Source organism: Ranitomeya variabilis, chromosome 4 (assembly GCF_051348905.1).
Source record: "Ranitomeya variabilis isolate aRanVar5 chromosome 4, aRanVar5.hap1, whole genome shotgun sequence".
Lineage (NCBI taxonomy): Eukaryota > Metazoa > Chordata > Amphibia > Anura > Dendrobatidae > Ranitomeya > Ranitomeya variabilis.
The window spans coordinates 263,652,818-263,680,602 of NC_135235.1; the positions used below are offsets into that span (position 1 = coordinate 263,652,818).

At 45.0% G+C, this 27,785-nt stretch overlaps 1 protein-coding gene across 2 annotated transcripts in view; it reads right to left on the reverse strand.

Annotated features, from left to right (window-relative positions):
• LOC143764301 (nicotinamide N-methyltransferase-like) overlaps positions 1 to 27,785 on the reverse strand; it is a 141,735-nt gene that overhangs the window by 41,776 nt on the left and 72,174 nt on the right. The window contains exon 1 of one of the 2 annotated variants that reach the window (XM_077249729.1): positions 7,051 to 7,244. The exons of the other annotated variant lie outside the window; for it this stretch is intronic. Coding sequence (XP_077105844.1) covers positions 7,051 to 7,201 — 151 coding nt within the window. The 5' untranslated portion in view covers positions 7,202 to 7,244. Of the gene's footprint in view, positions 1 to 7,050; positions 7,245 to 27,785 lie in introns of those variants that run through there. 2 annotated transcript variants of the gene reach the window in all.

The window sequence follows — 27,785 nt, forward strand, 5'->3', positions numbered from 1 at the left end:
CCACGAAGATCAATCTTAGAGAACCACTTGGCCCCCTTTATTCGAGCAAACAAATCAGTAAGCAGTGGCAAAGGATACTGATATTTAACCGTGATTTTATTCAAAAGCCGATAATCAATACACGGCCTCAAAGAGCCATCTTTTTTAGATACAAAGAAAAAAACGGCTCCTAAGGGAGATGACGAAGGACGAATATGTCCCTTTTCCAAGGACTCCTTAATATATTCCCGCATAGCCGCATGTTCAGGCACAGATAGATTAAATAAACGACCCTTTGGAAACTTACTGCCCGGAATCAGATCTATAGTACAATCGCAATCTCTGTGCGGAGGTAGTGAACCAAGTTTAGGCTCCTCAAAAACGTCACGATAATCAGATAAAAATTCCGGAATCTCAGAGGGAATAGATGACGAAATGGAAACCAAAGGTACGTCCCCATGAGTCCCCTGACATCCCCAGCTTAACACAGACATTGCTTTCCAGTCGAGGACTGGGTTATGAGATTGCAGCCATGGCAATCCAAGCACCAACACATCATGTAGATTATACAACACAAGGAAGCGAATAATCTCCTGGTGATCCGGATTAATACGCATAGTTACTTGTGTCCAGTATTGTGGTTTATTACTAGCCAATGGCGTGGAGTCAATACCCTTCAGAGGTATAGGAACTTCCAGAGACTCTAAATTAAACCCACAGCGTTTGGCAAAGGACCAATCCATAAGACTCAAAGCGGTGCCAGAGTCGACATAGGCGTCCGCGGTAATAGACGATAAAGAGCAAATCAGGGTCACAGACAGAATAAACTTAGACTGTAAAGTGCCAATTGAAACAGACTTATCAACCTTCTTAGTACGTTTAGAGCATGCTGATATAACATGAGTTGAATCACCACAATAGAAGCATAACCCATTTTTTCGCCTAAAATTCTGTCGTTCGCTTCTGGACAGAATTCTATCACATTGCATAATCTCTGGCGCCTTCTCAGTAGACACCGCCAAATGGTGCACAGGTTTGCGCTCCCGCAAACGCCGATCAATCTGAATGGCCATTGTCATGGACTCATTCAGACCTGTAGGCACAGGGAACCCCACCATAACATCTTTAATGGCATCAGAGAGACCCTCTCTGAAATTCGCCGCCAGGGCGCACTCATTCCACTGAGTAAGCACAGACCACTTACGAAATATTTGGCAGTATATTTCAGCCTCATCTTGCCCCTGAGACAGGGCCATCAAGGCTTTTTCAGCCTGAATCTCTAAATGAGGTTCCTCATAAAGCAACCCCAATGCCAGGAAAAACGCATCCACATTGAGCAATGCAGGATCCCCTGGTGCCAAAGCAAATGCCCAATCCTGAGGGTCGCCCCGGAGCAAGGAAATTACAATCCTGACCTGCTGTGCAGGATCTCCAGCGGAGCGAGATCTCAGAGACAAAAATAATTTACAATTATGTTTGAAATTCTGGAAGCGAGATCTATCCCCGGAGAAAAATTCAGGTAAAGGAATTCTAGGTTCAGATATAGGAGCATGAATTACAAAATCCTGTAAACTTTGAACCTTCATAGCGAGATTATTCAAACCTGTAGCTAAACTCTGCTGATCCATTTTTATCAGGTGAAATCAGAACCATTCAAGGATTAGAAGGAGAGAGAGACGAAGGCTGCAGTAAGCAGAGATGCAAGAAATCAACTAATGAGCAAACTCAGGAAAAAAAAATAAAAAATTCTCTGCAGACTTCTTTTCTCTCCTTTCTTCTGCCAATTATTTTAACCCTTGGGCCGGCCAAACTGTCATGGTTCTCAATGGCAAGAGACCGTAGAAAAGCATACAAAAGGACTAGCTCTTGGAAGATGGGAACTCGAGCTGACTGTGAGCTAAACCTACCGCACAACTAACAGTGGCCGGGTAGCGTGCCTACGTTTTATCCCTAGACGCCCAGCGCCAGCCGGAGGACTGCCTGACCCTAGCAGAGGAAAATACAGACCTGGCTTACCTCTAGAGAAATTTTCCCCAAAAGGCAGACAGTAGCCCCCACATATATTGTCGGTGATTTTAGAGGAAATTGACATACGAAGTATGAAGATAGGTTTAGCAAATTGAGGTCTGCTTACTAGATAGTAGGAACACAGAAAAGGGAACTTCACAGTCAGCTGAAAACCCTTTTCAAAACACCATCCTGAAATTACTTTAAGACTCTAATATCAACTCATGACACTAGAGTGGCAATTTCAGCTCACAAGAGCTTCCAGCCTCAGAAATATTCAAACACAGAGAACTGGAACAAAAATGCAAAACAAACTTAGGACTACAAGTCCAACTTAGCTGATAGTAGTCTAGGAGCAGGAACATGCAACAGAAAGGCTTCTGGTAACATTGTTGGCCGGCATAGAAATGACTGAGGAGCAAGGTTAAATAGAAAACTCCCACATCCTGATGGAAACAGGTGAACAGAGGAGATGAAGCACACAAGTTCAGTACCACCAGTGACCACCGGGGGAGCCCAGAAACCCAATACACAACAAATCCCGCTCCCAATGGTGACGAAGACGGCCGAATATGCCCCTTCTCCAAAGACTCCTTGACATAACTCCGCATGGCGGCATGCTCTGGCACAGACAGATTGAAAAGTTGGCCCTTAGGGAACTTACAGCCAGGAATCAAGTTAATAGCACAATCACAGTCCCTATGTGGAGGAAGGGAACTGGACTTGGGCTCATCAAATACATCCTGGAAATCCGACAAAAACTCAGGGACTTCAGAAGAGGGGGAGGATGAAATTGACATCAAAGGAACGTCACTATGTACCCCTTGACAACCCCAACTAGTCACAGACATAGATTTCCAATCCAGCACCGGATTATGTTCCTGTAACCATGGAAAACCCAGCACAACAACATCATGCAAGTTATGCAACACCAGAAAACGGCAATCTTCCTGATGTGCTGGAGCCGTGCACATGGTCAGCTGAGTCCAATACTGAGGTTTATTCTTGGCCAACGGTGTAGCATCAATGCCCCTCAAAGGAATAGGGCTCTGCAAAGGCTGCAAGGAAAAACCACAGCGCCTGTCGAACTCCAAGTCCATCAAGTTCAGGGCAGCGCCCGAATCCACAAATGCCATGACAGAAAAGGACGATAATGAGCAAATCAGGGTCACAGACAAGAGAAATTTAGGCTGTACAGTACTGATGGTAACAGACCTAGCGACCCTCTTAGTACGCTTAGGGCAATCAGAAATAACATGAGCAGAATCACCACAGTAAAAACACAGCCTATTCTGACGTCTGAATCCCTGCCGCTCTGCTCTAGTCAAAATCCTATCACATTGCATAGGCTCAGGACTCAGCTCAGAAGACACTGCCATATGGTGCACAACTTTGCGCTCGCGTAGGCGCCGATCAATCTGAATGGCTAGAGACATAGATTCGCTCAAACCAGCAGGTGTGGGGAACCCCACCATAACATCTTTAAGGGCTTCAGAAAGACCCTTTCTGAAAATTGCTGCCAGAGCATCCTCATTCCATTTAGTGAGCACAGACCATTTTCTAAATTTCTGGCAGGATAATTCTGCCGCTTCCTGACCCTGACATAGGGCCAACAAGGTTTTTTCTGCATGATCCACAGAATTAGGTTCGTCATACAATAATCCGAGCGCTTGAAAAAATGCGTCTATATTAAGCAATGCCGGATCCCCTGATTCAAGGGAGAATGCCCAGTCCTGAGGGTCACCACGCAGCAGAGAGATAACAATTTTAACCTGCTCAATGGGATCACCAGAGGAACGGGGTTTCAAAGCAAAAAACAATTTGCAGTATTTTTAAAGTTCAAAAACTTGGATCTGTCCCCAAAAAACAAATCAGGAGTAGGAATTTTAGGCTCTAAAGCCGAAGTCTGGACAACATAATCTTGGATACTCTGTACTCTTGCAGCAAGTTGATCCACACGAGAAAACAAACCCTGAACATCCATGCCAGCGCCAAAATCCTGAACCACCCAGAGATTAAGAGGAAAAAAAAGACAAAACAGACTGCAGAAAGAAAAATGGCTCAGAACTTTTTTTTCCTTCTTTTGAGATGCCATTTTTGGCCAATTGTACTGTTATGAACAGGTGGTTTAGGAGCAACATGGGACGTGCTCTGGAGGAGGTGGTACCTGTACTGACCGCAGTTCCTGAGCTTAACACAACACTAGAAGTAGCCGTGGGATGTTCCTGTCACTCCCTAGACACCTCGTCACAGCCGGAGGACTAACTACCCCTAAAGATAGAAACAGGAAAGCTATCTTGCCTCAGAGAAAATCCCCAAAGGATAGACAGCCCCCCACAAATATTGACTGTGAGTGGAGAGGGAAATGACATACGCAGAATGAAACCAGGATGTAGCAAAGGAGGCCACTCTAGCTAGATAGATAGAACAGGACAGAATACTGTGCGATCAGTATTAAAAACTAGAAAAATCCACCACAGAGTTTACAAAAATCTCCACACCTGACTAAAGGTGTGGAGGGTAAATCTGCTTCCCAGAGCTTCCAGCTTAGGCTACTTTCACACTAGCGTCGGGAAAGACCCGTCGCTGTGCGTTGGGCCGACGTTCCCGACGCTAGCGTGGTCTCCACCGCACAACGGGGGCAGCGGATGTATTTTTCCAACGCATCCGCTGCCCCATTGTGAGGTGCGGGGAAGTGCGGGGAGGTGGGGGCGGAGTTCCGGCCGCGCATGCGCGGTCGGAAAAAGCGGACCGTCGGGAGCAAAAAACGTTACATGTAAGGTTTTTTTCTCCCGACGGTCCGCTAACACACGCCCAAGCGTCGCAAAACGGACGCGACGTTTGGCAATGCTTCGCAAATGCGTCGCTAATGTTAGTCTATGACGAAAAAACGTATCCAGCAAGAACTTTTGCTGGATGCGTATTTTCGGCAAAACGACGCATTTGCGACGTATTGCAGTTAACGCTAGTGTGAAAGTAGCCTTAACTGAATAAATCCATACTGACAAGCTGGACTAGAAAAAACATAGAAAGTGCAGAACGATTAAGTCCACAACAAGTGGACTGCAAAGGAACAAGCAAGGACTTATCTTTGCTGAACTGGTCAGAATATCAGGGAAATCCAAGCAGAGATGTGAATCCAAGCAGGAACCACTGACAACTGGCACAGGCTGAAGGATAGAACCAGGTTAAATAGCCGAGCCAGAAAAGACAATCAGTGGAAGCAGCTGCTGACTGCTAAATCCAAGGAGCAGCCGTTCCACTTAAAACCACCGGAGGGAGCCCAAGAGCAGAACTCACAAAAGTGCCACTTACAACCACCGGAGGGAGCCCAAGAGCGGAATTCACAACAGGGCCCCTGCTCTTCTCCATTTACACCTTTGGCCTGGGACAGCTCATAGAATATCACGGTTTTCAGTATCACCTCTATGCTGATGGAAAACAAATCTACCTCTCTGGACCAGATATCACCACCCTACTAACCAGAATCCCTCAATGTCTGTCCGCTATTTTATCCTACTCCGCTAGACTTCTAAAACTTAACATGCACAAAACAGAATTCATCATCTTTCCCCCAACTCACGCAACCCCCACAACTAACCTATCCGTTGCAGTAAATGGCTGCTCACTCTCCCCAGTCCCACAAGCTCGCTGCCTCGGGGTAATCCTTGACACTGATCTCTCCTTCAAACCACATATCCAAGCCCTTTCCACTTCCTGCCGCCTTCAACTCAAAAATATTTCACGGATCCGTACATTCCTAAACCAAGAATCTACTAAAACCCTAGTCCATGCCCTCATCATGTCCCGCCTTGACTACTGCAACCTCCTGCTCTGTGGCCTCCCCTCGAACTCTCTCGCACCCCTCCAATCTATTCTAAACTCTGCTGCCTGACTGATCCACCTGTCCTCCCGCTATTCCGCGGCCGCCCCTCTTTCAATCCCTTCACTGGCTCCAGATTGCCCAGAGACTCCAGTACAAAACCCTAACCATGACATACAAAGCCATCCACAACCTGTCTTCTCCATACATCTGTGACCTCGTCTCCCGATACTTACCTGCACGCAACCTCCGATCCTCACAAGATCTCCTTCTCTACTCCCCTCTTATCTCCTCTTCACAGAATCGCATACAAGATTTCTGTCGCGCATCACCCCTACTCTGAAACTCTACCACAACATATCAGACTCTCGCCAACCATCGAAACCTTCAAAAAGAACCTGAAGAACTACCTCTTCCGACAAGCCTACAACCTGCAGTAACCACCGATCGACCAAACCGCTGCACGACCAGCTCTACCTTCACCTATTGTATCCTCACCCATCCCTTGTAGATTGTGAGCCCTCGTGGGTAGGGTCCTCTCTCCTACTGTACCAGTCGTGACTTGTATTGTTTAAGGTTATTGTACTTGTTTTTATTATGTATACCCCTCTTCACATGTAAAGCGCCATGGAATAAATGGGCTATGATAATTGGTAATAATTATAAATTCAAGGGATGACTGTATGACATATCCACAACAAAATCCACAGAAAGTCCATATGAAACACCTGAAAATTATGTTGTGGATTTTCTCTGGATGTTCATCAAAATTTGCATCTGAAAATGTGCACATGTGAATGTACCAGCCGAAATGTTAATTCTTAGATGATCATTTGATCACAATCACTGTGTTTTCTAAAGTGCTGTGGAACACGGAGGGGACAACACTGGCACTAGTAACCCTAAAGCCTCTGTATTCTTCATTGTTTGTAATTATTATTATTATTTAGTTATATAACACCATTGCTTCCATGGTGCTGTACAGGAGAAGGGGTTACATACAAATTACAGATATCACTTACAGTAAGCAAACTAACAATTACAGACTGATACAGAGGGGTCCTCACCTGCCCTTGTGAGCTTACATTCTTCTAATAACTAGAGCTTTGCTATGCTTCATTTGGTGGATATGCCTGGAGCAGTGTGTTTTTACCTCGTTTATTACCCGAACCCCATATAGCAAAGTTTGCTTATTTTTATCTTATTAAACTAATTAAACTCACAAACAATTAGATACATACCCTCTGTAAAAGTTTTTGTAAGATTTTCAATGGGAAATATCAAGGAATCCTCTCGAAAGACCATATCAGGTTTATCTGAAAAATAATACTCCAGATTTTCTCTGGAATCAAATTCATCTTCATGGTAGCGCTTACAGGTGCTGGAATCCATTGTCTAATCTTGTATTACAGACTGGTGACTTTTTCTGCACTGGTGCTCGAGGTCTTATATACTGTAATCAGTAAGAATTGATTAACAAAACATGTTAGTAATTACATTTACTTATCATAACATGAATTATGTTGCTTTAGAGAATCATATGATACAACATTTAATTGGAATTTGAAAGATCATCATATGTTAAAATGTAACAATAACAAGTTGCTTAACCCATTAATGACTAGCTCTTCAGGAGTACACAGAATTCTTGAATTTACTTTTTGGCAGTGAAAAAACTAATAAAATATATTTTTGTATCAATCCAGCTTGTGATGTCTTTATAGCTACACAGGGTGTAGATTTTGCGCAACTTATTTTTTTGATATGCATTTGGGACACAAGCAATAAGAATTATTATTTAGTAGTGATGACCTACCGTACTCACCAATGCTTGATACTCGATGAAGAATTCAGGTACTTGGACACGCTCGGTACTCGATCGAGTATCGCGGATGCTCAAGCACGATGGTTGAGTCCCCGCCCTACATGTTTGGCACCTAGAAAGGCAGCATCTTCCAACCTAAGGGTATTGCAACGGCTGTTATTCCTTAGTTGTGGGTTAAACAATTACAAAAAGTGAGCAGTTATTTGCCTCTCACACTTATAAATTTGCCCATCAGATAAGACCCTATTACACTTGGTGTTTCCCTACTTTTTCACAGGAAGACTATGATTGAGTTCTAAATTATCAATTAATTATGACAAAAGTATTGACCAAAATGAAAAGTAGTCTTTTCCTTTCTTTGAAGATCCAAAGAATAGAAAGACTGGGATGACATAAAGGGCAAATAGGGTCCTATATGGGTAGCAATATTAAAAGAGTTGCATTATGGAGCTCCCCTGATCGGGTTGTGTGTACACAACTATTGATAATGCTTAACCCCTTAACGACCGCCGATACGCCTTTTAACGGCGGCCGCTAAAGGTACTTAAACCACTTAAACCACGTTAATTAACGGCGCTGTGGAAAAAGTGAATAGCGCCCCCCAGAGTCAGATTTTCTCTGGGGTCTTGGTTGCCGAGGGTAGCCGAGACCCCAGAGAACATGATTTGGGGGGTTTGTACCGACCCCCGAGTGGCGATCGCCGGTAATTAACCGTTTACCGGCGGTCGCAACGAAAAAAAAAAAAAAAGCGCGATTTGCCATTTAATTTCTCTGTCCTCCGATGTGATCGCACATCGGAGGACAGAGAAATAGGGTCCCCGATTGCCCCCAATAGCCCCCCAATACTCACCTATCTCCCCCGGTGCTCCTCGTGGCTCCCGAAGGGCGCCGCCATCTTTTTTCTGGGGAAAAAATGGCGGGCGCACGCGCAGTACGCCCGCCGCCCGGCACCCGGAAGATCTTTGGGGTCTCGGCTGCCGGGGGTAGCCGAGACCCCAAAGAACATGATCGGGGTCGGTTTGCACCGACCCCTGTTTTGCGATCGCCGGTAATTAACTGTTTACCGGCGACCGCAAAAAAAAAAAAAAAAAGCGATCTCTAATTCTCTGTCCTCTGATGTGATCGCACATCAGAGGACAGAGAAATAGGGGGATTCAGGGACCCTATAATACTCACCCGGTGTCCCTGGGTCCTCTTCCGTCTTCTCCTGCCGGACGGCTTTTTCCTAATGGCGGGCGCATGCGCAGTGCGCCCGCCATCTGCTGCCATATGCCAGCCGGCAGGAGAGATGAGTTGGGGCTAAAATTAGGGTTAGGGTTAGGGTTAGGGCTAGGGTTAGAGTTAGGGCTAGGGTTAGGGTTAGGGTTAGGGTTGGGGCTAAATTTCAGGTTAGGGTTAGGACTAGGGTTAGGGTTAGGGTTAGGCTACTTTCACACTAGCGTTTTTTGGCTTCCGTCGCAATGCGTCGTTGGAGAAAAAACGCATCCTGCAAAAGTGCTTGCAGGATGCGTTTTTTCTCCATTAGCTTGCATTAGCGACGCATTGCGACGGATTGCCACATGTCGCATCCGTCGTGTGACGGATGCGTCGTGCTTTGGCGGACCATCGGCACAAAAAAAGCTTTTTTGTGCGACGTGTCCACCATTTCCGACCGCGCATGCGCGGCCGGAACTCCGCCCCCGCCTCCCCGCACCTCACAATGGGGCAGCGGATGCGTTGAAAAAACAGCATCCGCTGCACCCGTTGTGCGGCGCTTACAACGCTAGCGTCGGTACGTCGGCCCGACACACTGCGATGGGCCGAGTACGACGCTAGTGTGAAAGTAGCCTTAGGCTTCTTTCACACTTGCGTCGGTATGGGGCGGTCGCAATGCGTCGGCCCGACGTACCGATGCACGTTGTGAAAATTGTGCACAACGTGGGCAGCGGATGCAGTTTTTCAATGCATCCGCTGCCCAGTCTATGTCTATGGCCACGCATGCACTTTTTTTGTGACGACGGGGCTAAAGTTATGGTTAGGGTTGGGGCTAAAGTTAGGGTTAGGGTTGGGGCTAAAGTTAGGGTTAGAGTTGGGATTAGGGTTTGGATTAGGGTTGGGATTAGGGTTACTTTTGGGATTAGGGTTGGGATTAGGGTTAGGGTTGGGATTAGGGTTAGGGGTGTGTTGGATTTAGGGTTTTGATTAGGGTTATGGTTAGGGTTGAGATTAGGGCTGTTTTGAGGTTAGGGTTGTGATTATCGTTAGGGTTGTGATTAGGATTATGGATCGGGTTAATATTAGGGTTAGGGGTGTGTTGGAGTTAGAGTTGGAGTTATAATTTGGGGGTTTCCACTGTTTAGGTACATCAGGGGGTCTCCAAACACGACAGCCAATTTTGCGCTAAAAAAGTCAAATGGTGCTCTGTTGTGATTCGGTTCGTGGGCTCCCCCGGTGGTCTCTTGTGGTACTGGTGTCCTGCAAGCTTTGCCTTCTCAGTTCACCTGTTCCTATCAGGATGTGGGAGTATCCTATTTAACCTTGCTCCTCAGTCATTCTAATGCTGGCCATCAATGTATCCAGAGTGATTCTGTTGCATGTTCCTGCTCCCAGTTTTCTGCTCAGCTAAGTTGGACACTTTAGTCCTTAAGTCTATTTTTGTATGTTTTGTCCAGTTTGCACTTATGTGAATCTCTGCAGCTGGAAGCTCTTGTTGGGCTGAAATTACCACTCCAGTGGCATGAGTTGTCACATGAGTTAAGGTAATTTCAGGATGGTGTTTTGAAGGGTTTTGCAGCTGACCGCGAAGTCCTCTGTTGTATCTTTCTGCTATTTAGTTAGCGGGCCTCTCTGTGCTAAATCTGCTTTCATACTACGTGTGTCTTTTCATCTGCTCTCACCGTTATTATATGTGGGGGGATGCTATCTCCTGTGGGGACATTCTCTGGAGGCAAGCCAGGACTGTGTTTTCTTCTACCAGGGGTAGTTAGTTCTCCGGCTGGCGCGCGGCATCTAGAGACAACGCAGGAATGCCCCCTGGCTACTTCTAGTGTGGTGTGTAGGTTTAGCATCGCGGTCAGCTCTAGTTTCCATCACCCGAGAGCTTGTCCGTTTATTCTATGCTTCTGATGTTTCCTTGCCATTGGAAACCATAACAGTATGGCCAGCCCAAATGTTTAATCTATAGGCTGAAGCAGGAGAGAAAAGGAACTGTGTGAAACCTTTTTTTTTTTTCCTTCCTCTGAAGTTGCACTCCAGCTCTAATTGCAGTCTCCTGTTTTCCTCTCCTCTTAACCCCTGAATGGCTCAGACTTTATCTGTTGAAATATGGATCCCCAGAGTCTGGCTACCAATTTGTATAATCTTGCCTCTAAAGTTCAGAATATACAAGATTTTTTGTTACATGCTCCTCGGTCTGAACCTAAAATTCCTATACCGGAGTTTTTTTCTGGAGATCGATCTTGTTTTCTAAATTTTAAATACAATTGTAAATTGTTTCTTTCGCTGAGATCTCATTCTGCTGGAGATCCTGCCCAGCAAGTAAAAATTGTAATTTCTTTACTGCGGGGTGACCCCCAAAATTGGGCATTTTCATTGGCACCAGGGGATCCTGCGTTGCTCAATGTGGATGCGTTTTTTCTGGCTTTGGGGTTGCTTTATGAGGAACCAAATTTGGAGATTCAGGCTGAGAAAGCCCTAATAGCCCTCTCTCAGGGGCAAGATGAAGCCGAAATATATTGCCAAAAATTTCGAAAATGGTCTGTGCTTACTCAGTGGAATGAGTGCGCTCTGGCGGCAATTTTCAGAGAAGGTCTCTCTGATGCTGTAAAAGACGTCATGGTGGGGTTTCCTGCGCCTACTGGTCTGAATGAGTCCATGACAATGGCAATTCAGATTGATCGGCGTTTACGGGAACGCAAACCTGTGCACCAGTTGGCGGTGTCTTCTGAAGAGGCACCACAGAGTATGCAATGTGATAGCTTTCTGTCCAGAAGCGAACGACAGATTTATAGGCGCAAAAATCATTTGTGCTTCTATTGTGGAAATTCTACTCATGTTATATCAGCATGCTCTAAACGAACAAAGAAAGTTGATAAATCCTCTGCTATTGGCACTTTGCAGTCCAAGTTTATTTTGTCTGTAACTCTAATTTGTTCGTTATCTTCTATTGTTGCGGATGCGTATGTGGATTCTGGCGCCGCTTTGAGTCTTATGGATTGGTCCTTTGCCAGGCGCTGTGGGTTTGATCTAGAGCCTCTGGAAGTTCCTATACCTTTAAAGGGTATTGATTCTACACCATTGGCTAGTAATAAACCACAATACTGGACACAAGTGACTATGCGTATGACTCCAGACCATCAAGAGGTGATTCGCTTCCTTGTACTGTATAATCTACATGATGTGTTGGTGCTGGGATTGCCATGGTTGCAAACTCATAACCCAGTCCTTGACTGGAAAACAATGTCTGTACTAAGCTGGGGATGTCAGGGAAATCATGGGGACACATCTTTGGTCTCCATTGCTTCATCTATTCCCTCTGAAATTCCTGAGTTTTTGTCTGATTATCGGAAAGAAATATATCTTGGTACCGTCTCAACACAAGAAAAAAAGAATATGCACACAGTGGGATCAACCTGATATGATAAATTTTATTTTATTATAGAATAACACCTCACTACACATAAAGGCAAAGCAGGAAGGAACATACATTTAAAAACATCTAAAAACCAAACAGACCTACCCTCAACCCCCCACATATACAATCAAGGGCCTATAAATGAAAAAAATTTTTTTTTTTTTTTGCATGTACAAATACCGTAGAGAGCATAACATACAATTGGACAAATGAGAAACAATACAGGTATATAAATTTAATTTCTAATGCAGCCAATTGGCATAATGCCCCTACACAGACAAATGTATTAATAGAGCCCTAAACAATAGCCCTACCTCCCAGTCCTGTTACAGGCCTGTGGTAAAAACACAATACCATATACCAGGTTAATATCTGGTGTAACCACAGCCTGTCCTAAGTCTAACACCCCAAATAATACATTACCAAGCTAAAGGTGAAGTATCCTGCCACCAAAGATGATAATGTGTCTAAGTCCAAGAAGTGCCTATGGGGCAGGAACACAATAGGCTGGTAGAGGTATATATACCTAAGTGCGGCTGGGGTAGATGAAAGAGTCCAGGACCGGATCCAAGGCAGCATAGAGGAGGGGGGGAGGAGGGACAAGGTCCCACGCGTATCGACGCTGCTAGAGCGTCTTCGTCAGGGGAAGGTAATGAAGCAGATCCCCCTGACCTGCCTTTTATGTGCAAACCAAGATAGAAGCTGATTGATATCACCTGTTAGGCCGCTGACAGTGTTTCCATTCTCTCTCAGTGTGGAGTGTCTGGTGATTAGTTCCGGACCTGCGCACACTCCCCCTGCAAATACACACTGGAGCAATAACCAATCAGCTCCCCTGTATCAGAATCCATTCAGCTAGAGCGAATCTGATTGGTCCGAAGATCACATGGGGTTTGTGTGTAAACACAGGGAGTTACTACCACGGAATCTAATCTATTTTAATGTTGCGCTTCACCGGGTTGCCGTGGGGGCCTTCCACACAAACATAATGTGCACGGATTGCACAGCAATAGCTGTGCATCTGCGCACAAATGTCAGAGGCCGTGACGCACACCTCCAAATTGCCATAGAAACAGCAACATCGCATGCGCAATATAACAAAAACACCGCATACTCGCACACCAATTAGTGCAAGGGTGATAACAGGCCATGTGTACTGCAACTCTGGCCAAATTCCCAACACCTCGACAGATATGCTCACGCTATATGATGTCACTCATTTCACAGGCAGTCTGGTACCACATACATAACATACACGCCCATTTGACAATTCTCATATACAAATGCCCAGATTCGAATGGCCATGGTTTGAAGTTTGCGGGAATAGGCAATCCAAGGAATAAATCCATCTAAGACATCAAAGCTATGGTGGTAGCTGGGCACACGTCCGAATCCAACGAGGATGACTACCCCACCGAAAGAAAAGGACAATGCACAGAAGGCAGAAAATGCTGCTCCCAAAAAGGGGAGGGGAGGGGGGGGAGAAAAAAAAAAAAAAAAAAAAAAAGGGGGGGGGAGGGGGGAAGGGGGAAGGGGGAGAGAGAGAGAAACGGAGGCGGAGAAGAGCAGCCCAGGGTAGGCTTGGCTTTGGAAGTGAGGGCGCGATGTCCATGCCCTTGATTCCGTTCTATCCTCCGAATCCAAACTACCCTAATGGGAACTGGGCTCATAGGACTAAATGCCCCTAAATCAACCAGTCCCCAAGTCCGTACCCTCGGGCTCTAAACCTGCTTATAAAAGCCGGTAAACAATAATTCTTCGTTGATCCCCACCGGGGCCCGGCTATTGAGATTATATATCCATTTGGATTCTCTCCTAAGCAAGTCCAGCACCATATTACCACCCCTGATATTAGGCTTAACCCCCTCAAGCCCCATAACCCTCAGACCCCTTGTAGAACCCCCATGTTCTTTGAAAAAATGTCCAGCCACTGATGAAAGTTGTTTGCCCTTCTCCAAATCCTTTCCGGCAGTGTTAATGCCGGATAGGTGCTGTTGCACCCGACGTCTTAATTCCTGTGTTGTGTACCCCACGTATATTTTGGGGCACCCACATACCAGGGCATACACCAAATTCCTGGTGCGACAATTAAAGTACGATAAAGGTTCAATCCTTTTTGGGATGTGTGGTAACGTTAAACCCGTATCAGATATCATAAAACCACAAACATTGCATCCTCCACACGGGTAAGACCCAAAGATGCGACCACCAGTACCGGTCTTCACAGATGCCCTTTTAAAATGGCTAGACACCAACTCATCTTTGAGATTCCGCGACCTCCTGGCTACCATCCTGGGTGTGGGGGCCAACCAAGGATGTAGTCTAGGTTCCGTAAGTAGGATACTCCAGTTTTTCTTAAGAATATCATATACATCTCCCCACTGATTATGATATACAGTTATCAAGTCTATCGTCCGTGTGGTCTCCTTCCGTCTTGGTTTCAGTATATCCTCCCGCTCACACTGTTGAGAGTGCTGGAATGCTCGTGAGACCACCTTATGCGGGTACCCCCTAGCTTGAAACCTTTCCGTAAGTCGCTTTGATTCTGCCCGAAAATCATCCTCAGCCGAACAGTTCCTTTTAACCCTCAAAAATTGTCCTTTGGGTATGCTATTGCGGAGATGGGTCGGGTGTGCGCTGTCGTAATGGAGTAGGCTATTGGTAGCCGTTTTCTTCCTATGTAGGCTCGTGGTGATACAGTTATTGCTCATGATGATATTCAGGTCCAGGAAATCCACCTCAACAGAGGATACCTTAGATGTAAGTCTGATGTTCCATGGATTCCTGTTGAGCAAATCAATAAATTCATTACATGCATCCAAAGTCCCTGCCCAGAAAAAGAGCACATCATCAATGAAACGGTGCCATTCAAGCACCTGTTCCCGATACTGCTGAAGTTTATAGACATGGGTCTCCTCCCACCACCCCATGTACAGATTGGCATAAGAAGGTGCGCACCTGGCACCCATAGCGGTGCCAGATGCCTGTCTATAAAAGACACGGTCAAAAGTGAAATAGTTTTTCTCCAACACTATTTTTAGCAAATCAAGTAGGAAGCAATCATGGTCTCTGTCCCTGCTTGACCTCTTGTCCAAAAAGTATGTAACTGCCTCCAATCCCAGCCTATGGTCAATGCTGGTGTATAGGGACTCTACGTCAAGTGTAACAATCAGAGTATCATTGGGTATTTCCAACTTTCCAATCTTTTCTATTAAATGCATAGAGTCCCGTATATATGAATCCAAGGAAAAGACCAGAGGCTGCAAAACGTAGTCCAAGTATATACAGGGCCGCTCAAATAGCCCCCCAATCCCCGAAATAATCGGCCTACCTGGGGGGTTGTCCAGACATTTATGGACCTTGGGGAGCATATAGTACGTTGGTATTCTTGGCATATCAATACTCCCCCAGGTAGGCCGATTATGCCTCTATGCATGGACAAGAGGTCAAGCAGGGACAGAGACCATGATTGCTTCCTACTTGATTTGCTAAAAATAGTGTTGGAGAAAAACTATTTCACTTTTGACCGTGTCTTTTATAGACAGGCATCTGGCACCGCTATGGGTGCCAGGTGCGCACCTTCTTATGCCAATCTGTACATGGGGTGGTGGGAGGAGACCCATGTCTATAAACTTCAGCAGTATCGGGAACAGGTGCTTGAATGGCACCGTTTCATTGATGATGTGCTCTTTTTCTGGGCAGGGACTTTGGATGCATGTAATGAATTTATTGATTTGCTCAACAGGAATCCATGGAACATCAGACTTACATCTAAGGTATCCTCTGTTGAGGTGGATTTCCTGGACCTGAATATCATCATGAGCAATAACTGTATCACCACGAGCCTACATAGGAAGAAAACGGCTACCAATAGCCTACTCCATTACGACAGCGCACACCCGACCCATCTCCGCAATAGCATACCCAAAGGACAATTTTTGAGGGTTAAAAGGAACTGTTCGGCTGAGGATGATTTTCGGGCAGAATCAAAGCGACTTACGGAAAGGTTTCAAGCTAGGGGGTACCCGCATAAGGTGGTCTCACGAGCATTCCAGCACTCTCAACAGTGTGAGCGGGAGGATATACTGAAACCAAGACGGAAGGAGACCACACGGACGATAGACTTGATAACTGTATATCATAATCAGTGGGGAGATGTATATGATATTCTTAAGAAAAACTGGAGTATCCTACTTACGGAACCTAGACTACATCCTTGGTTGGCCCCCACACCCAGGATGGTAGCCAGGAGGTCGCGGAATCTCAAAGATGAGTTGGTGTCTAGCCATTTTAAAAGGGCATCTGTGAAGACCGGTACTGGTGGTCGCATCTTTGGGTCTTACCCGTGTGGAGGATGCAATGTTTGTGGTTTTATGATATCTGATACGGGTTTAACGTTACCACACATCCCAAAAAGGATTGAACCTTTATCGTACTTTAATTGTCGCACCAGGAATTTGGTGTATGCCCTGGTATGTGGGTGCCCCAAAATATACGTGGGGTACACAACACAGGAATTAAGACGTCGGGTGCAACAGCACCTATCCGGCATTAACACTGCCGGAAAGGATTTGGAGAAGGGCAAACAACTTTCATCAGTGGCTGGACATTTTTTCAAAGAACATGGGGGTTCTACAAGGGGTCTGAGGGTTATGGGGCTTGAGGGGGTTAAGCCTAATATCAGGGGTGGTAATATGGTGCTGGACTTGCTTAGGAGAGAATCCAAATGGATATATAATCTCAATAGCCGGGCCCCGGTGGGGATCAACGAAGAATTATTGTTTACCGGCTTTTATAAGCAGGTTTAGAGCCCGAGGGTACGGACTTGGGGACTGGTTGATTTAGGGGCATTTAGTCCTATGAGCCCAGTTCCCATTAGGGTAGTTTGGATTCGGAGGATAGAACGGAATCAAGGGCATGGACATCGCGCCCTCACTTCCAAAGCCAAGCCTACCCTGGGCTGCTCTTCTCCGCCTCCGTTTCTCTCTCTCTCCCCCTTCCCCCCTCCCCCCCCCCTTTTTTTTTTTTTTTTTTTTTTTTTTCTTCCCCCCCTCCCCTCCCCTTTTTGGGAGCAGCATTTTCTGCCTTCTGTGCATTGTCCTTTTCTTTCGGTGGGGTAGTCATCCTCGTTGGATTCGGACGTGTGCCCAGCTACCACCATAGCTTTGATGTCTTAGATGGATTTATTCCTTGGATTGCCTATTCCCGCAAACTTCAAACCATGGCCATTCGAATCTGGGCATTTGTATATGAGAATTGTCAAATGGGCGTGTATGTTATGTATGTGGTACCAGACTGCCTGTGAAATGAGTGACATCATATAGCGTGAGCATATCTGTCGAGGTGTTGGGAATTTGGCCAGAGTTGCAGTACACATGGCCTGTTATCACCCTTGCACTAATTGGTGTGCGAGTATGCGGTGTTTTTGTTATATTGCGCATGCGATGTTGCTGTTTCTATGGCAATTTGGAGGTGTGCGTCACGGCCTCTGACATTTGTGCGCAGATGCACAGCTATTGCTGTGCAATCCGTGCACATTATGTTTGTGTGGAAGGCCCCCACGGCAACCCGGTGAAGCGCAACATTAAAATAGATTAGATTCCGTGGTAGTAACTCCCTGTGTTTACACACAAACCCCATGTGATCTTCGGACCAATCAGATTCGCTCTAGCTGAATGGATTCTGATACAGGGGAGCTGATTGGTTATTGCTCCAGTGTGTATTTGCAGGGGGAGTGTGCGCAGGTCCGGAACTAATCACCAGACACTCCACACTGAGAGAGAATGGAAACACTGTCAGCGGCCTAACAGGTGATATCAATCAGCTTCTATCTTGGTTTGCACATAAAAGGCAGGTCAGGGGGATCTGCTTCATTACCTTCCCCTGACGAAGACGCTCTAGCAGCGTCGATACGCGTGGGGCCTTGTCCCTCCTCCCCCCCTCCTCTATGCTGCCTTGGATCCGGTCCTGGACTCTTTCATCTACCCCAGCCGCACTTAGGTATATATACCTCTACCAGCCTATTGTGTTCCTGCCCCATAGGCACTTCTTGGACTTAGACACATTATCATCTTTGGTGGCAGGATACTTCACCTTTAGCTTGGTAATGTATTATTTGGGGTGTTAGACTTAGGACAGGCTGTGGTTACACCAGATATTAACCTGGTATATGGTATTGTGTTTTTACCACAGGCCTGTAACAGGACTGGGAGGTAGGGCTATTGTTTAGGGCTCTATTAATACATTTGTCTGTGTAGGGGCATTATGCCAATTGGCTGCATTAGAAATTAAATTTATATACCTGTATTGTTTCTCATTTGTCCAATTGTATGTTATGCTCTCTACGGTATTTGTACATGCAAAAAAAAAAAAAAAAAAAAAAAAAAAAAAAAAAAATTTTCATTTATAGGCCCTTGATTGTATATGTGGGGGGTTGAGGGTAGGTCTGTTTGGTTTTTAGATGTTTTTAAATGTATGTTCCTTCCTGCTTTGCCTTTATGTGTAGTGAGGTGTTATTCTATAATAAAATAAAATGTATCATATCAGGTTGATCCCACTGTGTGCATATTCTTTTTTTTCTTGTGTTGAGTGTATACATTATATATGCACGTGGCTGATCCCTGGAGCTTACATATCTTTTATGCGGTGCCCGCCTTTCTTTGCTTTAAATATCTTGGTACCGTGTTAGCCAGTAGATAGAAAAATATTTAGAATTGAGAGTCCTCAGTGGTTGATACCACTGAGGACTCTCAATTCTAAATATTTTTCTGTCTGATTATCGTGAGGTTTTTGAGGAATCTACTCTTAATTCTCTTCCTCCTCACAGAGATTGCGATTGCGCCATAGATTTGATCCCTGGCAGTAAATTTCCTAAGGGTCGTCTATTCAATCTGTCTGTACCTGAACATGCTGCCATGCGAGAGTATATTAGGGAGTCCTTGGAAAAGGGACATATTCGTCCTTCTTCGTCTCCTCTTGGAGCGGGGTTCTTTTTCGTAGCTAAAAGCGATGGTTCTTTGAGACCTTGTATTGATTATAGACTCTTGAATAAGATCACAGTCAAGTATCAGTATCCTTTGCTATTGCTGACAGATTTATTTGCTCGCATTGAGGGGGCGAAGTGGTTCTCTAAGATTGATCTTCGCGGTGCGTATAATTTGGTGCGAATTAAGCAGGGGGATGAGTGGAAAACCGCATTTAATACGCCCGAGGGCCATTTTGAGTATTTGGTGATGCCTTTTGGTCTGTCAAATGCCCCTTCGGTCTTTCAGTCTTTTATGCACAATATTTTCCGTGAATATCTGGATAAATTTATGATTGTGTATTTGGACGATATCTTGATTTTTTCGGATGACTGGGAATCTCATGTTCAACAAGTTAGGAGGGTTTTTCAGGTTTTGCGGACCAATTCTCTGTTTGTTAAAGGTTCAAAGTGTGTTTTTGGGGTTCAGAAGATTTCTTTTTTGGGGTACATTTTTTCCCCCTCTTCTATTGAGATGGATCCTGTGAAGGTTCGGGCTATTTGTGACTGGACGCAACCGACTTCTCTTAAGGGCCTTCAGAAATTTTTGGGCTTTGCTAACTTTTATCGTCGATTCATAACTGGTTTTTCTAGCGTTGTCAGGCCTTTGACTGATTTGACTAAAAAGGGTGCTGATGTTGCAGATTGGTCTCCTGCTGCTGTGGAGGCCTTTCGGGAGCTTAAGCGCCGTTTTTCTTCTGCTCCGGTGTTGTGCCAGCCTGATGTTTCTCTTCCTTTTCAGGTGGAAGTTGATGCTTCCGAGATCGGAGCGGGGGCGGTTTTGTCGCAGAAAAGTTCAGATTGTTCAGTGATGAGACCTTGTGCGTTCTTTTCTCGAAAATTTTCGCCCGCCGAGCGAAATTATGACGTCGGTAATCGGGAGCTTTTGGCGATGAAGTGGGCATTCGAGGAGTGGCGTCATTGGCTTGAGGGTGCTAAACATCAGGTGGTGGTCTTGACTGATCACAAAAATTTGATTTATCTTGAGTCGGCCAGACGTCTGAATCCTAGACAGGCGCGCTGGTCGTTGTTTTTCTCTCGGTTTAATTTTGTGGTTTCGTATCTGCCAGGTACTAAGAATGTGAAGGCGGATGCCCTTTCTAGGAGTTTTGAACCTGATTCCCCTGGTGATTCTAAACCTACGGGTATACTTAAGGATGGGGTGATATTGTCTGCTGTCTTCCCAGACCTGCGACGTGCTTTACAAGAGTTTCAGGCAGATCGGCCTGATCGTTGTCCGCCTGGTAGATTGTTTGTGCCGGATGAGTGGACCAACAGAGTCATCTCGGAGGTTCATTCTTCTGCGTTGGCAGGTCATCCGGGAATTTTTGGTACCAGAGATTTGGTGGCTAGGTCCTTCTGGTGGCCTTCCCTGTCTCGGGACGTGCGTACTTTTGTGCAGTCTTGCGATGTTTGTGCTCGGGCCAAGCCTTGTTGTTCTCGGGCTAGTGGGTTGTTGTTGCCCTTGCCTGTTCCTAAGAGGCCTTGGACACACATCTCTATGGATTTTATTTCTGATCTCCCTGTTTCTCAGAAGATGTCCGTCATTTGGGTGGTGTGTGACCGCTTTTCTAAGATGGTTCATTTGGTGCCCTTGCCCAAGCTGCCTTCCTCATCTGAGTTGGTGCCCCTGTTTTTTCAGAATGTGGTTTGGCTGCATGGTATTCCGGAGAATATCATTTCCGACAGGGGATCCCAGTTTGTGTCCAGATTTTGGCGGGCGTTTTGTGCCAGGATGGGCATTGATTTGTCTTTTTCGTCTGCATTTCATCCCCAGACAAATGGCCAGACGGAACGTACTAATCAGACCTTGGAGACTTATTTGAGGTGTTTCGTGTCTGCTGATCAGGATGACTGGGTCTCCTTTTTGCCGTTGGCTGAGTTTGCCCTTAATAATCGGGCCAGTTCTGCCACTTTGGTCTCCCCTTTCTTTTGCAATTCAGGGTTCCATCCTCGTTTTTCATCTGGTCAGGTGGAGTCTTCGGATTGTCCTGGAGTGGATACCATGGTGGATAGGTTGCATCGTATTTGGGGGCAGGTGGTGGACAATTTGGAGTTGTCCCAGGAGAGGACTCAACGTTTTGCTAATCGCCATCGTCGTGTTGGTCCTCGTCTTCGTGTTGGGGACTTGGTGTGGTTGTCCTCCCGTTTTGTCCCTATGAGGGTCTCTTCTCCTAAGTTTAAGCCTCGGTTCATCGGTCCTTATAAGATTTTGGAAATTCTTAACCCTGTGTCTTTTTGTTTGGACCTCCCAGCATCCTTTGCTATCCATAATGTCTTCCATCGGTCATTATTGCGTAGGTATGAGGTACCACTTGTGCCTTCTGTTGAGCCTCCTGCTCCTGTGCTGGTTGAGGGTGAATTGGAGTACGTGGTGGAGAAAATCTTGGACTCCCGTGTTTCCAGACGGAGACTTCAATATCTGGTGAAATGGAAGGGCTACGGTCAAGAGGATAATTCTTGGGTTACAGCTTCTGATGTTCATGCTTCTGATTTGGTCCGTGCCTTTCATAGGGCTCATCCAGATCGCCCTGGTGGTTCTTGTGAGGGTTCGGTGCCCCCTCCTTAAGGGGGGGTACTGTTGTGATTCGGTTCGTGGGCTCCCCCGGTGGTCTCTTGTGGTACTGGTGTCCTGCAAGCTTTGCCTTCTCAGTTCACCTGTTCCTATCAGGATGTGGGAGTATCCTATTTAACCTTGCTCCTCAGTCATTCTAATGCTGGCCATCAATGTATCCAGAGTGATTCTGTTGCATGTTCCTGCTCCCAGTTTTCTGCTCAGCTAAGTTGGACACTTTAGTCCTTAAGTCTATTTTTGTATGTTTTGTCCAGTTTGCACTTATGTGAATCTCTGCAGCTGGAAGCTCTTGTTGGGCTGAAATTACCACTCCAGTGGCATGAGTTGTCACATGAGTTAAGGTAATTTCAGGATGGTGTTTTGAAGGGTTTTGCAGCTGACCGCGAAGTCCTCTGTTGTATCTTTCTGCTATTTAGTTAGCGGGCCTCTCTGTGCTAAATCTGCTTTCATACTACGTGTGTCTTTTCATCTGCTCTCACCGTTATTATATGTGGGGGGCTGCTATCTCCTGTGGGGACATTCTCTGGAGGCAAGCCAGGACTGTGTTTTCTTCTACCAGGGGTAGTTAATTCTCCGGCTGGCGCGCGGCATCTAGAGACAACGCAGGAATGCCCCCTGGCTACTTCTAGTGTGGTGTGTAGGTTTAGCATCGCGGTCAGCTCTAGTTTCCATCACCCGAGAGCTTGTCCGTTTATTCTATGCTTCTGATGTTTCCTTGCCATTGGAAACCATAACAGTGCTCCCTCCCTTCTGAGCTCTGCCGTGCGCCCAAACAGTGGTTTACCCCCACATATGGGGCATCAGCGTACTCGGGATAAATTGGACAATAACTTTTGGGGTCCAATTTCTCCTGTTACCTTTGTGAAAATAAAAACTTGGGGGCTAAAAATCTTTTTTTGTGGGAAAAAAAAATATTTTTTTATTTTCACTACTCTGCATTATAAACTTCTGTGAAGCACTTGAGCATTCAAAGTTCTCACCACATATCTAGATAAGTTCCTTAGGGGGTCTAGTTTCCAAAATTTGGTCACTTGTGGGGGGTTTCTACTGCTTAGGTACATCAGGGGCTCTGAAAACGCAACATAACACCCACAGACAATTCTATCAAAGCCTGCATTTCAAAATGGCGCTCCTTCCCTTCCGAGCTCTGCCGTGCGCCCAAACAGTGGTTTACCCCCACATATTGGGTACCAGCATACTCAGGACTAGGGTTGAGCGAAACGGGTCGTTCATTTTCAAAAGTCGCCGACTTTTGGCAAAGTCGGGTTTCATGAAACCCGATCCGACCCCTGTGCGTGGTCGGCCATGCGGTACGCGACTTTCGCACCAAAGTTGCGTTTCAATGACGCGAAAAGCGCCATTTCTCAGCCAATGAAGGTGAACGCAGAGTGTGGGCAGCGTGATGACATAGGTCCTGGTCCCCACCATCTTAGAGAAGGGCATTGCAGTGATTGGCTTGCTGTCTGCGGCGTCACAGGGGCTATAAAGGGGCGTTCCCGCCGACCACCATCTCACTGCTGCTGCTCTGAGCTTAGGGAGAGGTTGCTGCCGCTTCGTCAGAAGCAGGGAGAGCGTTAGGCAGGGTCCATTAACCACCAAACCGCTTGTGCTGTAGCGATTTCCACTGTCCAACACCACCTTCGGTGTGCAGGGACAGTGGAAGCTACATTTTTTTTTTTTTCCTCAGCGCTGTAGCTCATTGGGCTGCCCTAGAAGGCTCCCTGATAGCTGCATTGCTGTGTGTACGCCACTGTGCAAACCAACTGCTTTTTTCAAAGCACAAATCCTCTTGTTCCTTCCTTTCTGCACAGCTATCTTTTTTGTTTGTCCACACTTTTTATTTAATTTGTGCATCAGTCCACTCCTTATTGCTGCCTGCCATACCTGGCTGAGATTACTGCAGGGAGATAGTAATTGTAGGACAGTCCCTGTTTTTTTTTTTTTTTTTTGTGGGAGATTAAGATTGGCATTTCTGCTAGAGTGCCATCCCTGTGTGTGCCATCTCTCACTCAGTGGGCCATAGAAAGCCTATTTATTTTTTTGCTTGATTTGGGTTCTAAAATCTACCTGAAAAAAAATCACTACATCAATCATTGGGAGAAAAATATTGGCCTCAGGGCTTGTGTGCCACTCCTGACTCCTGTGTGTGCCATCTCTCACTCAGTGGGCCATAGAAAGCCTATTTATTTTTTTGCTTGATTTGGGTTCTAACATCTACCTGAAAAAAAATCACTACATCAATCAGTGGGAGAAAAATATTGGCCTCAGGGCTTGTGTGCCACTCCTGACTCCTGTGTGTGCCATCTCTCACTCAGTGGGCCATAGTAAGCCTATTTATTTTTTTGCTTGATTTGGGTTCTAAAATCTACCTGAAAAAAAATCACTACATCAATCAGTGGGAGAAAAATATTGGCCTCAGGGCTTGTGTGCCACTCCTGACTCCTGTGTGTGCCATCTCTCACTCAGTGGGACATAGAAAGCCTATTTATTTTTTTGCTTGATTTGGGTTCTAACATCTACCTGAAAAAAAATCACTACATCAATCAGTGGGAGAAAAATATTGGCCTCAGGGCTTGTGTGCCACTCCTGACTCCTGTGTGTGCCATCTCTCACTCAGTGGGCCATAGAAAGCCTATTTATTTTTTTGCTTGATTTGGGTTCTAAAATCTACCTGAAAAAAAATCACTACATCAATCATTGGGAGAAAAATATTGGCCTCAGGGCTTGTGTGCCACTCCTGACTCCTGTGTGTGCCATCTCTCACTCAGTGGGCCATAGAAAGCCTTTTTTTATTATTATTATTTGGTTTCTAATTTGTCCCTGAAAAAATCATTTTATCTTATTTGGTTTCTAAAGTCTCCCTGAAAAAAAATAAAAAAAATAAAACAGTGGGAGATTAATATTGCCCTTTCTGCTTGTGTGCCAGTCTTGACTCCTGGGTGTGCCATCTCTCTCTCTCAAATTGTGGGCCATAGAAAGCCTATTTATTTTTTTGCTTGATTTGGGTTCTAAAATCTACCTGAAAAAAAATCACTACATCAATCATTGGGAGAAAAATATTGGCCTCAGGGCTTGTGTGCCACTCCTGACACCTGTGTGTGCCATCTCTCACTCAGTGGGCCATAGAAAGCCTATTTATTTTTTTGCTTGATTTGGGTTCTAAAATCTACCTGAAAAAAAATCACTACATCAATCATTGGGAGAAAAATATTGGCCTCAGGGCTTGTGTGCCACTCCTGACTCCTGTGTGTGCCATCTCTCACTCAGTGGGCCATAGAAAGCCTATTTATTTTTTTGCTTGATTTGGGTTCTAACATCTACCTGAAAAAAAATCACTACATCAATCAGTGGGAGAAAAATATTGGCCTCAGGGCTTGTGTGCCACTCCTGACTCCTGTGTGTGCCATCTCTCACTCAGTGGGCCATAGAAAGCCTATTTATTTTTTTGCTTGATTTGGGTTCTAAAATCTACCTGAAAAAAAATCACTACATCAATCATTGGGAGAAAAATATTGGCCTCAGGGCTTGTGTGCCACTCCTGACTCCTGTGTGTGCCATCTCTCACTCAGTGGTCCATAGAAAGCCTATTTATTTTTTGCTTGATTTGAGTTCTAAAATCTACCTGAAAAAAAACACTACATCAATCGGTGGGAGAAAAATATTGGCCTCAGTCAGGGCTTGTGTGCCACTCCTGACTCCTGTGTGTGCCATCTCTCACTCAGTGGGCCATAGAAAGCCTATTAATTTTTTATTATTTGGTTTCTAAAGTCTCCCTGAAAAAGAAAAAAAAAAGAAAACAGTGGGAGATTAATATTGCCCTTTCTGCTTGTGTGCCACTCCTGACTCCTGTGTGTGCCATCTCTCACTCAGTGGTCCATAGAAAGCCTATTTATTTTTTTGCTTGATTTGGGTTCTAAAATCTACCTGAAAAAAAATCACTACATCAATCATTGGGAGAAAAATATTGGCCTCAGGGCTTGTGTGCCACTCCTGACTCCTGTGTGTGCCATCTCTCACTCAGTGGGCCATAGAAAGCCTATTTATTTTTTTGCTTGATTTGGGTTCTAAAATCTACCTGAAAAAAAATCACTACATCAATCATTGGGAGAAAAATATTGGCCTCAGGGCTTGTGTGCCACTCCTGACTCCTGTGTGTGCCATCTCTCACTCAGTGGGCCATAGAAAGCCTATTTATTTTTTTGCTTGATTTGGGTTCTAAAATCTACCTGAAAAAAAATCACTACATCAATCATTGGGAGAAAAATATTGGCCTCAGGGCTTGTGTGCCACTCCTGACTCCTGTGTGTGCCATCTCTCACTCAGTGGGCCATAGAAAGCCTATTAATTTTTTATTATTTGGTTTCTAAAGTCTCCCTGAAAAAGAAAAAAAAAAGAAAACAGTGGGAGATTAATATTGCCCTTTCTGCTTGTGTGCCACTCCTGACTCCTGTGTGTGCCATCTCTCACTCAGTGGTCCATAGAAAGCCTATTTATTTTTTTGCTTGATTTGGGTTCTAAAATCTACCTGAAAAAAAATCACTACATCAATCATTGGGAGAAAAATATTGGCCTCAGGGCTTGTGTGCCACTCCTGACTCCTGTGTGTGCCATCTCTCACTCAGTGGGCCATAGAAAGCCTTTTTTTTATTATTATTATTTGGTTTCTAAATTGTCCCTGAAAAAATCATTTTATCTTATTTGGTTTCTAAAGTCTCCCTGAAAAAAAATAAAAAAAATAAAACAGTGGGAGATTAATATTGCCCTTTCTGCTTGTGTGCCAGTCTTGACTCCTGGGTGTGCCATCTCTCTGTCTCAAATTGTGGGCCATAGAAAGCCTATTTATTTTTTTGCTTGATTTGGGTTCTAAAATCTACTTGAAAAAAAATCACTACATCAATCATTGGGAGAAAAATATTGGCCTCAGGGCTTGTGTGCCACTCCTGACTCCTGTGTGTGCCATCTCTCACTCAGTGGGCCATAGAAAGCCTATTTATTTTTTTGCTTGATTTGGGTTCTAAAATCTACCTGAAAAAAAAATCACTACATTAATCATTGGGAGAAAAATATTGGCCTCAGGGCTTGTGTGCCACTCCTGACTCCTGTGTGTGCATCTCTCACTCAGTGGGCCATAGAAAGCCTATTTATTTTTTATTATTTGGTTTCTAAAGTCTCCCTGAAAAAGAAAAAAAAAAGAAAACAGTGGGAGATTAATATTGCCCTTTCTGCTTGTGTGCCACTCCTGACTCCTGTGTGTGCCATCTCTCACTCAGTGGTCCATAGAAAGCCTATTTATTTTTTTGCTTGATTTGGGTTCTAAAATCTACCTGAAAAAAAATCACTACATCAATCATTGGGAGAAAAATATTGGCCTCAGGGCTTGTGTGCCACTCCTGACTCCTGTGTGTGCCATCTCTCACTCAGTGGGCCATAGAAAGCCTTTTTTTTATTATTATTTGGTTTCTAAATTGTCCCTGAAAAAATCATTTTATCTTATTTGGTTTCTAAAGTCTCCCTGAAAAAAAATAAAAAAAATAAAACAGTGGGAGATTAATATTGCCCTTTCTGCTTGTGTGCCAGTCTTGACTCCTGGGTGTGCCATCTCTCTCTCTCAAATTGTGGGCCATAGAAAGCCTATTTATTTTTTTGCTTGATTTGGGTTCTAAAATCTACCTGAAAAAAAATCACTACATCAATCATTGGGAGAAAAATATTGGCCTCAGGGCTTGTGTGCCACTCCTGACTCCTGTGTGTGCCATCTCTCACTCAGTGGGCCATAGAAAGCCTATTTATTTTTTTGCTTGATTTGGGTTCTAAAATCTACCTGAAAAAAAATCACTACATCAATCATTGGGAGAAAAATATTGGCCTCAGGGCTTGTGTGCCACTCCTGACTCCTGTGTGTGCCATCTCTCACTCAGTGGGCCATAGAAAGCCTATTAATTT